Raw genomic sequence first — 16,372 nt, 5'->3', positions numbered from 1 at the left:
AAAATAAACTTATGGTTACCAAATGGGAAAGGTGGGGGAGGGATAAATTAGGAGTTTGGGATTAGCAGATATAAGCTACTATATATAAAATAGATAAACAACAAGGTCCTGCTGTACAGCACAGGGAACTATATTCAGTATCTTGTAATAAACTCTAAAGGAAAAGAATCTAAAAAGAATATCTATCTATCTATCTCACTGCTGTACACCAGAAACTAACAAAACATTGTAAATCAACTACAATTAAAAAAAAAAGTGAGAAAGCACTTAGAAAGTTAAAAAAAAATACTAGCAATGATCAACCAGAAACTGAAATTAGAAAACAAAGCCATTTACAATAGAATAAAGAAATATGAAATACTTAGAGATAAATCTTATGAAGGACTGTGCAAGACTGGTACATTGGTTGCCTGTACCCCTGAATGGGTGGGTAGGGGAGAATACAAACCAGTACAAGGAAACTTTTGAGGGTAATGACTGAGGTAAGGGTTTCACAGGTACATCATATGTACATCCAAATCTATCAAATTGTACACCTTAATATCTGCAGCTTTTTATATGCCAATTATACCTCAATAAAGCTTTAAAAAATGAAACCATATAAGAAACCATATAAAGCACTGGATGAAAACATGGATAAATTCTTTTATAACTTGGGTGTAGAAAAACTGTCCTATGACAGAAGACACAAATTCTTGAAACAATACCAAAAAGATGGATAAATTTTATTACACAAAAATCTTCCACATGGCGTGCGTACACACATGCACACACCATAAAGTAAAAATACAAATTACAACTTCAGGAAAATATCTGAAACTATATCACAGACAAAGGGTTATTAATATCTCCAGTATATAAAAGGCTCCTAAAAATGAAGAAAAAGACCAATCACTCCACAGAAAAATGGGTTAGAGATAAAAGATGATTAACTTTGCCTACAAAAGAAAAGCAAATTAAACTACACTGGGATACCATTTCTATCTATCAGATTGGCAAAAAATCCAAATGTCTGACCACAAACTGTGTTGGAGAGTCTCTGGGAAAACAGGCACACTTATACCTTACTGATGGAAATTCAAAATGGCACAGCTCCTATGGAAGAAAATTTGATAATATCTAGCAAAATTACAAAACCATATACATTTTGGTCCAGTGACTTCAGTTCTAAGAATCTAGCTTAAAGATACACTGGCAAAAATGTAAAAAGCCCAAGCCATTTTACTGCACTACTATCTGTAATACAAACATTAACTAAAATGTCCATCAAGAGGGAACTGGTTGAATATGATTTGTCTGTACAACACAACACAGATGTAAAAAGAAATAAAGATTATATATACAGTTGTCCCTCAGAATCTGTGGGGGATTGGTTCTAGGACACCCCCACCCCCATGGATACCAAAATCTGTGGATGCTCAAGTCCCTCAGACTATAAAATGGCTTAGTACAGCTGCATCCAAGGATGCAGCTTAGTTCTGCATCCAAGGATGCTGAACCTGTGGATATGGAGGACTCACTATATATTCTTACGGAGTGATTTGAAGGATACATTGTTATTTGAAAATTGCAAGGTGGAGAAAATGTATACTGTATGTTACTATTTATCTAATGGGGGATAGGAATATCTATGTAGTTGCTTATATTTTTTAAAAAAGAAGGATAAGCCATTTAAAAACACAAAGATTATCTAGAAGGAGAAGGGGAGAAATAGGGTAGAGGAGATGAGGAGCTTCTCTGAATACTTCTGGTTTTGTAGATCTGACTTTGGAACCATATAACTATTTTCTACAAAAATTAAATTAAAAACAAAGGAATTCCTAACACTTGAAAACAAAATGAAGCAAATGAATCTAATTGTATAGAACTGATAGCATGACCACACAGAGAAGACCAATTCCAAGTTACTGTTAAGTAATCAGCACTGATTCATTTGTTATTTTAAAACTGTTTTGTGTGTAGTATGGAGTAAAGCAAATGAGTAATCATACTGTTGTTTAAAACAGGACCTTTGGTACCAGAGAAAGAAAATTCATATGTAGGATAAATGAGGTTAAAGAAAAATCCTGTAGTGCAATATCTTAACTGGATATATCAGTCTGACCTTATATCTTATCTGAATTCATATGACTTCATGGTGATCTGTACATTTCAAACACACACACACACACCCACACCCACAATGTATGTATTCCCTAGTTTGCCCAATAAAAAGACCCAGAAACAATTAACAACCCAATAATAATAAGCATCTCTAGTACCCAGATCATGGTCTCTTAACACCACTTTCCCCTAAAGGAACTAGAAAGAAATGGCTGATTCTAAGCATGGGATAAGCAATGTGAAACATGATCATAACACATCTTCACAACAGAAAGCAACAGCGCTATCATCTATTACCAGGGTCACGTCAAAAGGATTTGACATGTCAAGTTGAAAGGGATTCCAACAGCCAAAAATAAGACATTTGTACAATAAGAATAATAACTGTCAATGGATCAAAAGATACCAAACAGGCTAACACTGTAAGTTTATAAAGATACAAAAACCCCTCCAAAACCCCTAACTGATCACATATATAAGACTGTAGAACACAGATTATTTGAAAAATGGGAAATAAAGGACAAGAAACATCCTGCTTTTCTATTGTGAACTAGAACTCAGAATAACTGAATAGTTGTTGAATAGCCATTTTCTCTTTATAGAAGTTTTTCAGTTAATAAATGAAGAAGGAATGATAAAATTTCACTGTTTTATAATGGATCTAGGTAACGATCAAAGGGTGCTATCATCCCAAGAAGATAAATAAGGCTCTATACGACTTTTGATGGAGGCATACAACGTTGTCTATGAAATATTATTTTGTTAATTGTGGTAAAATATATAATATAAAACTTACTATCTTAACAATTTTTAAGTGTACCATTCACTACTGTTAACTATACTCACATTGCTGTGCAACCCATCTCCAGAACTCTGCCATTTTGCAAAACTGAAACCCTATACCCATTAAACTCATTAAACAGCAACTCCCCATTTTTCCTTCCTCTAGCCTCTGGCAACTACCATTCTAGTAGTCTATTTGACTACTTTAGGCACCCCATGTAAGTGGAATCAGACAGTATCTGTCCTTTTGTGACTGGCTTATTTTACTAATCATGATATCTTCATAGTTCAATGTTGCAGCACGTGTCACAATTTCCTTCTTTTTTAAGGCCATATAATATTCCATCACATGTATTGGGTTGGCCAAAAAGTTAGTTCAGATTTTTCCATAAGATGTTATGGAGGGAATTCCCTGGTGGCACAGTGGTTAAGCATCCGCCTGCCACTGCAGGGGACATGGGTTTGAGCCCTGGTCCGGGAAGATCCCACATGCCGCGGAGCAACTAAACCCATGAGCCACAACTACCAAGCCTGCGCTCTAGAGCCCACAAGCCACAACTACTGAGCCCACGTGCCACAACTCCTGAAGCCCACACGCCTAGAGCCCATGCTCTGCAACAAGAAAAGCCACCGCAATGAGAAGCCCACGCACTGCAACGAAGAGTAGCCCCCACTCACTGCAACTAGAGAAAGCCTGCGTGCAGCAACGAAGACCCAACACAGCCAAAAATAAATTAATAATAAATAAATATATTAAAAAAAAGATGTTCTGGAAAAACCTGAACGAACTTTTTGGCCAACCCAACATATGACACATTTTGTTTATTTATTCATCTGTCCATGGACACTTGGGTTACTTCCGCCTTTTGCCTATTGTGAATAGTGCTGCTATGGATATAGGTATAGAATTATTTGTTCAAGACCCTGCTTTCAATTCTTTTGATCTGTAAAGTATTATTGGGGGAGAAAAAAAGGAAACCTGGGTCTGATGAAGCTTCGAGATCTGACTACCTATCTATATTTACAGAGAATACAGGTGACTGAAGAACATTATCAAATAACACCACAGGAATACAATCAGCAAAACAGACCCTCTTTCTTCAATAGATAAACTGCAGTGGGGAAAAAAAGGATGGAAAGGAAAGCAATATATTAAAAGTAAGAGAAACTTAAGAAATCTATCAATCAATTGTAATATATGAACCTTACTTAGATTCTGATTTAACAAATCAAGTGTAAAAAAAGAGAAATTTAAAAATCAGGGAAATTTGAATATTTCATATGAAGAAATGATCAGTGATTTTTTAAGATGTGATGATATCTAAAAAGAATCTATATTCTTTAGAGATAACATGTTGACTTATTTAGGAGTGAAATGACCTATTTGGGAACTCTTTAAAAATAATCCGAGATGTGGGACTTCCCCGGTGGTGCAGTGGATAAGACTCTGCACTCCTAATGCAGGGGGCCCAGGTTCAATCCCTGGTCAGGGAACTAGATCTCACATGCATGCCGCAACTAAGAGTTCGCATGCCACAACTAAGGAGCCGGCAAGCTGCAATTGAGGAGTCCTGGAGCCACAACTAAGGAGCCCACCTGCTGCAACTAAGGAGTCCATGTGCTGCAACTAAGGAGCTGGCGAGCTGCAACTAAGACCTGGTGCAACCAAATAAATAAATAAACAAGAATGCCAACTCTCTGAAAAAAAAAATAATAATAATCTGAGAAGTGGGGATAGGGATTGTGAGGGAGGACTGGTAAGGCTACAGCGAAACACTGATGGCAAAGACTTGAAAATTGTTAAAACTAGTTTGCATAGGATTCTACTTTTGTATGGTTTGAAATTTTCCATAATAAAGCTTAAAAAAAAAACAAAACAACTCTGACTCACTAATTTGCAACCTTTTCCATGAGAAAACTACCATTATTTCAGTTCAACACACTGTTCTTAGAATAAGGAATTTTTTTGTTTTAAAGGAAAGTCACAAACCAATGTAAGAAACAACATCCCTGATAAATAGTTGCAGTCAAAATGATTAGTTGTCACGGAAGGTTTTTTTTTTTTTTACTTCCTAAAAGAAATATCACATTTTAGTTCCTAGTCCAAATATTCTATTCAATACTCAATGTAAAAATAATAAATGAGAACTAAAAAGGCAAACAATCACACCCAAACTATCATCTTGTTCTTGGGATGTTTTGAACCATTTACATATTGTCTAAAGACAAAATATTGAAGAAAAAAAAAACCTAACCTTTGATTTTACATAAATTGAATTATGCTATTTAGAAAAAAAAAACTGAACTTGGTACCTTTATTTAACCCTTACATTAGTACTGTTACTAAATATTAGAACTAAAAATTCAATTTAAAGATTTGAATAAAAAGCTTTCTGGAAATATACATTACTTCTTTTATGTGAATAACTCTTCCACCAAAATGTGAGAATTACTTAACTAGCAAGTTTGTAGAAGGGAAAGATAGTTAAACAGGGAGAAAGGTAGCCAAAAAACAATCTGGGGACTTCCCTGGCGGTCCAGGGACCATTGGTTAAGACTCCACCCTTCCACTGCAGGGGACACAGGTTGATTCCTGGTCGGGGAACTAAGATCCCACATGCCGTGCCATACTGGGCGGCCAAAAAAAAAAAAAAAAAAAAAAAAAATCTGAATTGTAATATCTACTATCCCTAGTTTCAGATATTGAGAATTTAATGAAATTTCATGGTCATACATGCAAAAACATAAAAATGTTTTAATTCCTTTTGATTCATATCTACTTCAAATATAAAAGCCCAATTGAATTTCTGTCCCTAAACGAAGGTAATATCTAAAAACATACACAAAATCATAGGAATAACAATGTTTAACCCTACCTGAAAAAGATCCAAAAGAGGCTTCCAAGAGAGCATTAAGACTGCTGCTCTGTTGATGGTTTTGGGAATTTCAGAATAAAACAGTGTATTTTCTCTGTTCTCACCAGACATAGCTATAAAAGGAAACAATCATTTTTTGTTATTTTAAAAAATAGCAATCTACCACAATTATAGTAGTAAATATATAATGCCTCCTATATACTGCAAAATTTTGTACTCTATGGGACCTATAATGAATGTTAACAAGTAGGAGATGCACATGCCATATGCCACGGTAATTTTCTTCAGTAAAACCCAGGCTCCCAGAAAAATCCTCAGGTTTCCTTTTGATATTCAAATTTTAGTCCCTCTCAAAATAAACATAAAAGTGTATAAGATGATGTAAGGATAAGTGTCACTTTTAGTTTTGTTTTTTTTTTAAATTGTTAGTGTCTTACAAGTTGGCAATAGACTCATTAGATTCCAAATGGGGGTACTTTGTGACAACTTCAGACTACCAAGCTTCTTCTTTTTATGAATCATTTAAAGTATTTACTTAGAAATATACATAGGTCTAACAATTTGAGTTTTTATTCACTATAAATGTTCTACCACTATAATCACTAAGTTTCAAATGAAAGTACATTCATATTAAAACAACAGGACACAGAATCTGATATCTGATTTGTTAAAAGTCTCTTCATCCTTTATTCGAGAATTGTGAAAGAAAGAGGTCTACACTAAGTAGAAGATAGGTCTATTCTGTGAAATCATACAATAACTGAATGGGAAGATCACAGCAGTGTAGAATAAACTACATACCAAAGAGAAGTAATAGAAATACAACATGGTTATGAAGAGGTGAACCAAAGAAAACTCAAAGTAAAACAAAGTCCTTCTACTCTAAAAGGTGCTAGAAAGGTATCACTTCCAAAAAAGCTAGGGGAGAGTGAAGGAAAGAGAAAATAAATCACACAGGAAGAACAAAAACTCTCTCTAGTGGAACAAATCCCCAGCCTTGTGTTTCTGATAATGGCAGAGAAGGCAGTCTGTGGAAGGGCATGGTAACTTCCATGCTAACCCTTGCAAAGGTGGGGGACAACTCTCCAAATACCCACAGATTCCTTTATCCTTTTATTATCCTAAACTTTTCTTAAACCTTTCTTAGTTTGTTGCCTTTTGGGGTAAAAAGTCAGGTATCAGCTGATATTTACTTCAGCACTTAGTTTTGCCTTAGATCTATTTTGTACATTCCAGAGTTACTTTGTTACATAATTCTTAAGACTGTAGTCACTTATCCATACCATTCATAATCTTACAAAATATGATCATATCCTCCTTAAGCCTTTTCCTTCTAAGAGCTTTCAACCTGCAAATATGAAAAAGCTGGTTCTCATCTACCCTCAAATGAGAGCCATCCACAATCACTTCAAATGCTCCTCTTAAAACTGCTCCTTGTTCCATAATGCCTTCCTTGGGTTCAACCTTGACCAATAAAAATTTCCAACGCATTCTATGTACACACACACACCAGTTCTGGTTAAACACAAAATGACCTTTTCCCATTGTTTCTTTCCTGTTGACACACTGCTATTTATTGGTGTCCGAAGTATATTAAAACTTCTGAAACAACAGATTTACATGGAAAAATATTAATATTCAGATGGATATAAAAGACTTGAGCAAATGAAATGGCATACAACTTTCTTGAAAAGCTCAATATTTTATAAAGATTGTCAATTTTCCTAACTTCATCTATAAATATAATGTAATCCTAAAACAGTATAAATAGGATTGGGAGAAAGGAGCTCTAATCTTATTTTAAGTTCTCAAAGAAAAACAAGCAAACAAAAATAATCAAGAAAAGTATGAAAAAGAGTGATGAAGGGTGACTAGTACTATAAAATAGTAAAACATCTAAAGTTATGATAAAAATAATAATAGTAACAGCAGCATAACATTGGCACCTGATTTGACTGACAGATCAATGGAACAAAACGAAGTCCAAAGTAAATAAAGATTTCAAAAAATATAGTTTGGAGCTGAGAAAGCCTTTCTAGATGTGATGCAAAACTACATAAAAAGTAAAAATTTAACTACCAAAAAAAAAAAATCCAGATTTCTACAGAAGGGCAAAAGACACTAAAGGCAAAAGACATTAAATCTCAGGGAAAAATACTACAATGGGTTAATTCCCTTCTTGTACAAAAAAGTGCTTTATGTCAATAAGAAAAGCACCCACAACCCAATAAAAAATAGACAATGATTACAAACAGATCAGTCACAGAAAAAGAAATACAAATGCCTTGTAAATATGGGAAAGGATGCTCAACCTCACTCATAAGAAAATTAAAACTACAATGAAATATGGGGATATAATGTACAGCAATACTATACTGCATATTTGAAAGTTGCTAAGAGAATGAATCTTAAACGTTCTCATCACAAGAAAATTTTTTATTAACTATAACTATGTATGGTGACAGATGTTAACTAGACTTACTGTAGTGATCATTTCACTATGTATATAAATATCGGATCATTATGTTGTACACATGAAACTAATATAATGTTATATGTCAATTAAAAAACAATAATAATTAAAAAAATTACAGTGAGCAACTGCTGTTCACCAATCAGACTGGGAAAGATAAAAAGAAGTTTTATTACTCACTATTGGTACAGGTGTAGAGAAATACTCTGAGACAATGCTGGCAGGGATGTAAACTCTATAACCTCAATGGAGGGGCAATTTGGCAATATCAATACAAATTCAGAATCTGTACACCTTTTGTCCCAATAATTCCATTCTTTGGAATTAGTCCTATTAAGTAAATTCACACATGTACAAAAATGATCTAATACAGTGATATCTGCTCCCTCATTTTTTGTTAATACCAAAATAGAAAAACCTAAATGCCCATTATTAGAGGCCTGGTTAAGTAAAAGATGGCACAATTATATAATGGAATACTCTGGAGTTGCTTAAAAAAAAATGAATCTACAATTACTAATGTGGACTCATGCAAGAACATCTCTTTAAAAAAAAATTGTCAAACAGCTTTGGAGGAGGGGAGAAAACCTATTTTTAAAAAATTAATAAACAAAGGCACATTAGCAGGTCGGCCCTCAAACACATCTCTGGCTATTCAGCCCTTCCTTTCCCACCCAACCCCTAGCTGTGGGACTCAACTCAGGCCTCAGTTCCTCCGGTGTTCCCATCTCTCACATTCTTTCTTCCTTATTCTAACAACCATTCATTGCCTTCAGGCTCTGGGTTAGGAAAATAAAATAGCGTGACTACAGGAAGGAAACTCCAAAATTTATGGGCTTGTGATTCCATTTCAACTATTGTACTGGGAGTGAAATCCCTTTCTTTAAGCAGTTTTAATGGTTAATTCATAAACATTTTTGTGAGACATTTGTTTATAGTTAAGAATTATGGATGGTATGGTTATAATTTTTAACTATTATACTAAATATAAGGGTTCCTCCCCTAATTGTGCCCAAACTCTCTTCCAACCAAGCTGCCTGATTTAGCAAGTATGGATGGGCTTTTCTTATATTGCTTCTCCAATCTGAGTAAAGTCTGATTTTCTGCCTCCGAAAAAAACCATAGCATTGGGCTTCCCTGGTGGCGCAGTGGTTGAGAGTCCTCCTGCCGATGCAGGGGACACAGGTTCGTGCCCTGGTCCGGGAAGATACCACATGCCGTGGAGCAGCTGGGCCCGTGAGCCATGGCCGCTGGGCCTGCGCATCCGGAGCCTGTGCTCCGCAACGGGAGAGGCCGCAAGAGTGAGAGGCCTGCGTACCACACACACAAAAAAAAAAACCCCCAAAAAAACCATAGCATAAGTTTCTTGAGAAAGATACATATATATATTTCCTACTTAGATGACTTACCTAAATATTTTAGCATCATCTCTCAATAAATGTGTTCAATGAGCGACAATTAATGAATAGGCCTTTGGGACTTAAGCTAATACAAATAATAATTACCAGTTGGTGAATGCTAAGCAGCATACTATAATTTACAACTATTATTTCCAATCCTAAAAAATAATAGTGTAAAAATAATAATACTGTAATGAAGACAGCTGCTTGGGGGATGGGAATGGGGTCTACAAATTTTTTTTCTTTCCCTTTTTAGTTTCCTTCCTCAAACTAGCCATAGTACAATAAAACTTGGTTTGGCTGTACAAGAACCGTATTGTGTTTCTTAATATTGGTTTAAGTTGGAAATGTTTTCATGTAAAATGTTTAATACTTAAGACAATCCCATGAGATAGACATTAACCCTCATTTGATAGAGAGGAAATTGAGACCCACAGGGTAAACAACTCAGCAAAGAGCGGATACCAGAGCTTAGGGTTCTGATTCCAAGACTTTATCCACTGCCCTGTGTCTATATATGTGCTAGGTTAGTCAATACTAAGCTGTGCCTAAGCATGATAGTTGCTCAGAATTTACTACCTATTCCTTTTACTACAACATCTTAGTAAAGCATTTAAGGTGCATAAACAAACAAAGAAACAAAAATGTCCATCAGTGGTATCATGCATTTAATGAAGGCAGACCTTAAACCTGGAGTGAATGGGCTCAGGAAGAAGAGACCAAAACCAGCCTTGGTTTAAAAAAACGAAAGCAGTAGCTGTTGAGAGTGGGAACAAACTACTGTTTTTATTATTTGTGTTCCTAATCTGACCATTCCTAAGGAAAGGCATTTTGAATTAGCGTTAGGAAGAAGTAATATCTAGCATCTTTACTTTGAAAGTAAGATCATGATCAATTCATGATCTGTTATGTGCAAATGATCAAGTTAATAGGACAAAACAAAATGAAAACAGCACCAAAACTGAAGTTCTTTAAATTATTTTTTTTTCCTTTGGTGGAACCATCACTGATTCATTCACTTATTTATTCACCAAAATTTGAGTGCCAATTGCATCTAGCCTGTTTGAATTAAGAAAGCATTTCCTTTCAGAAACTATGACTTCATACTCACCAAGGTAATAGATCCTGTCCGAATGAGGCCCATCTGGATCATTCCTCTTCACAAACATAAAATCATGTGGTGCCTTAGCCATCATGTAGCCATGATATTTTCTGGTATCAGCAAGCAGCTTTTTAAGCTGACTCCAGGAATATCGTTCAACATAAAACGGCTCCAATTTAGGCCGATCCTGTGATTCAATATTCTCCTCACACTCTGCAGTTTCAAAGATCTCAACACCAAGCTGTTCTGTTTCCATCGCTGCTGCCATGTTGCATTTTCCTAGAAAAATAAGGCACATGAAGTTCACAGGTCTGCCTTCTCTTATATTAATCAGAATGACAGTCTGATAGGGCCCCCCAACACCCCCAAAAAGGGGAAAAAATGCTTTTCAGTACAGTTGCAATTAAACTTCGTAAGAAAAGCAATAGCTCCCCCTTTTCTTTAAAAATGAGATTAAAAAAAACCTGAGGTCATGTCTATTTCACAGTTGACTATAAATCTCTTGGGGAACTTTTATAAAAGGCTCTCCTTAAGTATCTCTTGCCAAAATTCCTTTTTCTTTCCCACATTGGAAGGAAACGGGCCATATGCCAGTTGGCTGCTATGTTCCTTCAAAGATCATGTCAATAGTGAAGCTAAATGTGCCAAGGGAGTTAAGTGTTTTTGCACTTAAAAAAAGTTACTCATTTGATAAATGTGGACTTCTTCAGAGAACAGAAATAATCACGACCAATTAGAACAGTTATAAAATTGTGGCAAACAATGTACTTCTAATAACCTTTCTAGGGAGCTTACCCAAGATAATATAAATACTGTTTCCTTTTAAATGAGACTCCAAACAACAAAAGACCTAACTGGCTGGTACATTTTTTCTTTGTCTTTTGCTCTTGCCTAGACATCACTATCTGATGATCCCCTGTGTAACTCTATACTATAAGGAATTTATGTGACTATTACTACAGATTATAAAACTTCCAGGATTAAATGAGAAAAAAGTGGCTTTAGTTGTAGTTTATGCACAAAACATTTAATGTTCGTAATATCAATATTTTGATAAAAGTCCAAACCCAATTTACCACTTCAACCCAAAAACAGTATTAAGATTTTATCTACTAATGATGTTTCTTTCATTTTACAAATCCAGAAGAGGATAATTTTTTCCTTTATCTATTTCAATATTTAAATGTAACAGGTGCAAAGTATCAGAGAAAATAACAAGAAGTGTTATTATAAGCCACTGTATATTCTGACATGCATTATTCATAATGCTACCAAAAAGGAGCAACATAAACAAAAATTCTGGGGCAACATGCTCTTTTTGAACTAATAAATGTCCGAAACATGTGGACTTAGGAGATAAACTAGATTGCATTTGTGTAACCAATTCACATAATTATTAACTACTTCTACAACAAAAATCAATACATGGCTGTATATTTAACATGATGTCTTTTTTAAACCTTAATTTCACAGGTTAACAGGAGTTCGTGGTAAAAACTACCAACCACAGAGAAAAAGTCATTAGCAGGTATGGGTTGCGAATTAGTCCATCAGGTGTGCTGGTGTGCTGTACGGCATTCGAAAGGAACAAACTGTGAGGCCACGGCCATGATATTGTGTTTTTTTTCAGGCTACAGTGAACTACACTACCGTTTTCAATATAACAGTAGCAAGAGCAGCCAGAAAATCTACTGGAGAGTTCTATAGTATACAACTTGTAATATTATTACAAGTGGGCATTTACCTCCAATGATTAAAATCCAAACAGTTCAACAGAGGAAAAGTCATTTAGCTCAAATGGTATTCAGCATATTGATATTAAGTAGCAGTACATGACAGTAATGGTTGTTTGCCCATCTAAAAGCTGGTGGAGGTCCGTTTTCTATCAAATGTGTCAATGGATCTAGTTTGATTCCTAACAAGAGTAAGGGACAGGTGAGACAAGGAGATATACAAACTGGGCTCATTCTTCTCAACTCCCTTGCGTTAAACTTGGAACTTCATCTCCAAACCACTGCTTGAAACAATAGAGCTTGGGGATGGAACGGGGAAGCTCAGACAGACTACCCAAGCTTACTGCCCAGCTTCTTGAGTCATTATTTTGACATGTCTCTTACATAGAAGTTGCCATTACCTTGCACTTAAGCAAAACTATCTGGTATTCCTAAATTGTACTAGGTCCCTGGACTCACTATTTCTCTGACTCTCTACACACACACACACACACACACACACACACACACACACTTTACAGTTCAAATGACACTATTCTGTATTTTATGGTCAATGTATATCTTGCATTTCCTAGGCTAGACCTGATATTACATATAGTAATTTACACAAACGTGTAACTGATTTAATTTCCAGATTTCCGTAACACCTTACATACAAATACATTCTCAAAATATGTAACCCGAGTTTTCTAATTGCAAAAATTAGAAAATAGGTCAGTACATGTTCTTAGCACAGTGCATATATTTCACTGCCCCACCTACCTCTTCACTTAAGGCCCTTCCCTGGTGCCTACCTGATTGTATTTTCATCTGTTCAGATCTCTTCCACATTCAAAGAGATCTTTTTGAAGTGACTCAACTTCAAGCATAGATCCCTCTGCTCATCCTGCTCTCTTCTCACAGGAGTCTTTCCTTTTCTCACCATCCAATCCTGCTCACCAGGATAATGAAATAAGATATAAAGCTGTTGATCATTATTAAAATGGATCATATGTGCCCAAAAAGATTAAGCCTAAAGTCTCAAATAGTACTTGAAACTGATGCATGTTCTTTTTGATATAATATACAATGCCTGAATTACTTTGTATCTGCACTTTAATTATGAAAATTATAAACTGATTTGATTTCAGAAATGTATAGCCCAATTTACTCCAAAGAATATCCAAACGGTAGTGTAAATCCTGACATCCGGATACACATTAAAAGGTAAATTATGGAAGAACATTTAAAAGTATAAAAGGCATACAGATGTGAGGTTACTCAGTGGCTACCGCAAATCTTCAAAAATGACAGATGATTAATAATAAAATTCATTTCTATGTGCCTGGTCCTGTTCTTCTGCCTTTTACATAATAACCAATTTGTATTATTTTACAGAATACATATTCAGCTGACTGGAGACAGAATAGACTCAACAGAATAACCAGTAAGAACTACAGAGTCATTTTTGCGGACAGAACTAACTTCCAGTTAACATCAAGATTTTCACAAGATAAAGAATGTACTACCCATTTTCAGTGCATTCCATTTTTGCTTATTTCCTTTCCACATATACTCTGAAAATAACTGAACTAGGTAACTTCTCTAGAAACGGAAGTGTTAAGTTTGTTGAAATTCTGGCTTAATAAAAGAAGAAAAGCAGGGTCTGTGATTATACCTGTCACTTTGTTATTGGTTTTAATTCTGGGCTCTCGGAGCCCAGATAGGTGATGGAGAGAGATGTGGCTCAGTGGCAAATGGGGGGAAAAAAGTTGTGCTAAAACAGCAACAACGGACTACGATGTCAATACACCTCCCCATTCACTAAGCCCCTCATTCAGAGAAGAGCATGTGGGGTTAGAAAATAGCCTCAGGACTCTTGAATTTGGACCCACTCAAATGTCATTCCTTAATTTTTAATCCAGGCGCCAGTTTGTCCACTTAAACACCCCAAGCCTCGTTGAAACCTAGCTATTTCAGTCGTCAGCTAGTTGAGAGGTTCATTATCACAAAGTGGGCAACGATCTTGAAAGCTAGATTGCGGAAGAAGAGGAGAGGTGTAGCAGAGAATATTAAGAAGGGGGACTGGGGGGATGCCAAGTCTTAGAAGAAAAGTGTGTGAGGGGAAAGGTTTGAAAAAAAAAAAAAGGTAAAGAAAAGCATCTATCCTGTGCCAGGTAGGTGAAATAGAATGAGAAGGGGCCAGTAAACAAGGAGGGAATCGACCTAAAGTGGGGCAGTAGAAAACACGAGCTGGGAAACCAGAAAATCTCAGTCCGAATCCGATCTGCCACAGTCGGACTTTAGGCAAATCCCTTCGCCTCTGTGGGCTTCCGTTTCTCATCTGTAAGCCCGGACAATACCCGGCTCCCAACCCCAGCAAGGCTCAATTAAGATAACGGACGTGGAAGTCCGGAGGCCAGCACCCAGCGCTCAGGGGGCGCCCAGTGAACGTTGGCTGACTCGGAATCTGAGAGCCTGGGCTTCCTCTTCCGGCAAGTTGGGTCCCGCCACCGGCTGGGGCCCGCGCAGCGCGGCGCGCCGGGTAAACCGCAGAGCGGGCTAACCGGGAGAATGCGCCGGGCGGTTCCTCCGTGAGGCGGAGAGGCCCGAGTGGGCTGAGGCGCAGGCCTTGCGGGCGAAGGGGAAGGAGAGGGGGCGGATACTGCACCTTCCCCCCCCGGCCCCGCCCGGACCGTCCTGACGCGCGCTAAGGACCGGGCCTGCGCCGCTTCATGCCGCGCGGCCTCCACTCCCGACCAGGGGGCAGCGGCCTCCTTGGCTACGGCGCCGGCGGTAACCGAAGCGGTGAACGCGGCACTTAAAGGCGGCGGCGGCGGCTCCAGCACTTCCGGTTTCTTGCGCGCTGCCCTTCAACGGGGGAAGGCGCAACGGTACCAAGAGGAGCGCAGCTCTCTGCTCGGCGGGGTTCCCTTACCACAGTGCCGTCTAGTGGCCGGAGGAGCGAACGAGGCGCGGGAAGGAAACTGGGCGGGGTTGGGGGACAGAGAAGAAATCCAGAAAGGGGCAGTAACTTGCTGGAAATCACAGGACGAACTGTGGCACGTCCGTAGTCATCTATTTTTTTCCTTTGACAAATATATATTGAGTGCCTCCTATGTGCCAGGCAGAGCTGTAGACACTGAGATTAGAACACGGAGCAAGCCAGGCAAAAATCCCTGCCCCTTCATGGAGATGACATGGAGAGGGAAGGACCAGGACCTTGGGGATTTTCTGGATGTCTCATTGTTACGGTGGAAAGAAACCTGAACTTGGAGTCAGAAAGCTTGGCTCTGGTACTAATTAATGACCTTCAGCAGGTCAGTCTCTTTGAGCCATGGTTTCTTTATCTGTGAAAGAGATGTAATAACGTCACTTAATTGCACTTAAGGAAAACCACGTGTGTCATACAAACACCTAAAGATGAAGGAACTGGGGCCCAGGGTAGGGAAGTGAGTGGTTTGCTTTTATCAGGACCAGAGGCAGGTCTCTTGACCCGCAATTTATTTCCTATTCTACACCATACATTGGCTGAGAGAAAGAGAAAAGGGGAGCCTTGGGAGATGACTGGGAAAGTGGAAGGTGTAGAACAAAACAGTGGACAAGCTGGGCCTTCCCTATTTTGTATTATTACAAGGACCCATTTATCAGAGGTGTGTGTAATTAGGCTTTATTGTAATAACAGATCCATCTGGGTGCCATGTTCTATTCAGTATGCAATTACTCACTCTGAGGTTAAATGAGTCTTTGCTCAGGCTTTTTTTTTTGAGTTGAGTTCCTCTAAAAGTACAGTCATGTTTTCACTGGGATTCCTCTATGACTTTTGTGCAAAAAAACCAAACAACCCCCCCCCAAAAAACACCCGAAAGTAGGTTTTAAGGCTTTGAATGCAGATGCACATGCTAACAAAATACAATGAAACA

The 16,372-nt window shown here is 37.5% G+C and overlaps 1 protein-coding gene and 1 non-coding gene across 7 annotated transcripts in view; one reads left to right on the top strand and one right to left on the bottom strand.

Annotated features, from left to right (window-relative positions):
* DPP8 (dipeptidyl peptidase 8) overlaps positions 1-15,327 on the bottom strand; it is a 57,458-nt gene extending 42,131 nt beyond the window's left edge. For 4 of the 6 annotated variants that reach the window (XR_004348401.1, XR_004348400.1, XM_032622283.1 and 1 more), the window contains exons 1-3: positions 13,265-15,327; positions 10,747-11,016; positions 5,763-5,875 (exon numbers count right to left, since the gene is read on the bottom strand). Coding sequence is in view for 4 of the 6 variants with exons in the window: in XM_032622283.1 (XP_032478174.1) it covers positions 5,763-5,875; positions 10,747-11,016; positions 13,265-13,301 (420 nt within the window). In the remaining 2 variants the exon portion in view is untranslated. The remainder of the gene's footprint in view (positions 1-5,762; positions 5,876-10,746; positions 11,017-13,264) is intronic. The other 2 variants (XM_032622281.1, XM_032622280.1) reach the window with 2 other exon arrangements.
* On the top strand, positions 4,308-4,380 carry TRNAR-CCU. The gene has a single exon. It is a non-coding gene; the product is annotated as a tRNA-Arg (tRNA).
* Positions 15,328-16,372: the final 1,045 nt, after the last annotated feature.

This window comes from Phocoena sinus, chromosome 2 (assembly GCF_008692025.1).
Source record: "Phocoena sinus isolate mPhoSin1 chromosome 2, mPhoSin1.pri, whole genome shotgun sequence".
In the NCBI taxonomy this organism is placed as follows: Eukaryota; Metazoa; Chordata; class Mammalia; order Artiodactyla; family Phocoenidae; genus Phocoena; species Phocoena sinus.
Note: the sequence above shows the minus strand (reverse complement) of the source record. Positions and strands in the feature narration are given on the sequence as shown.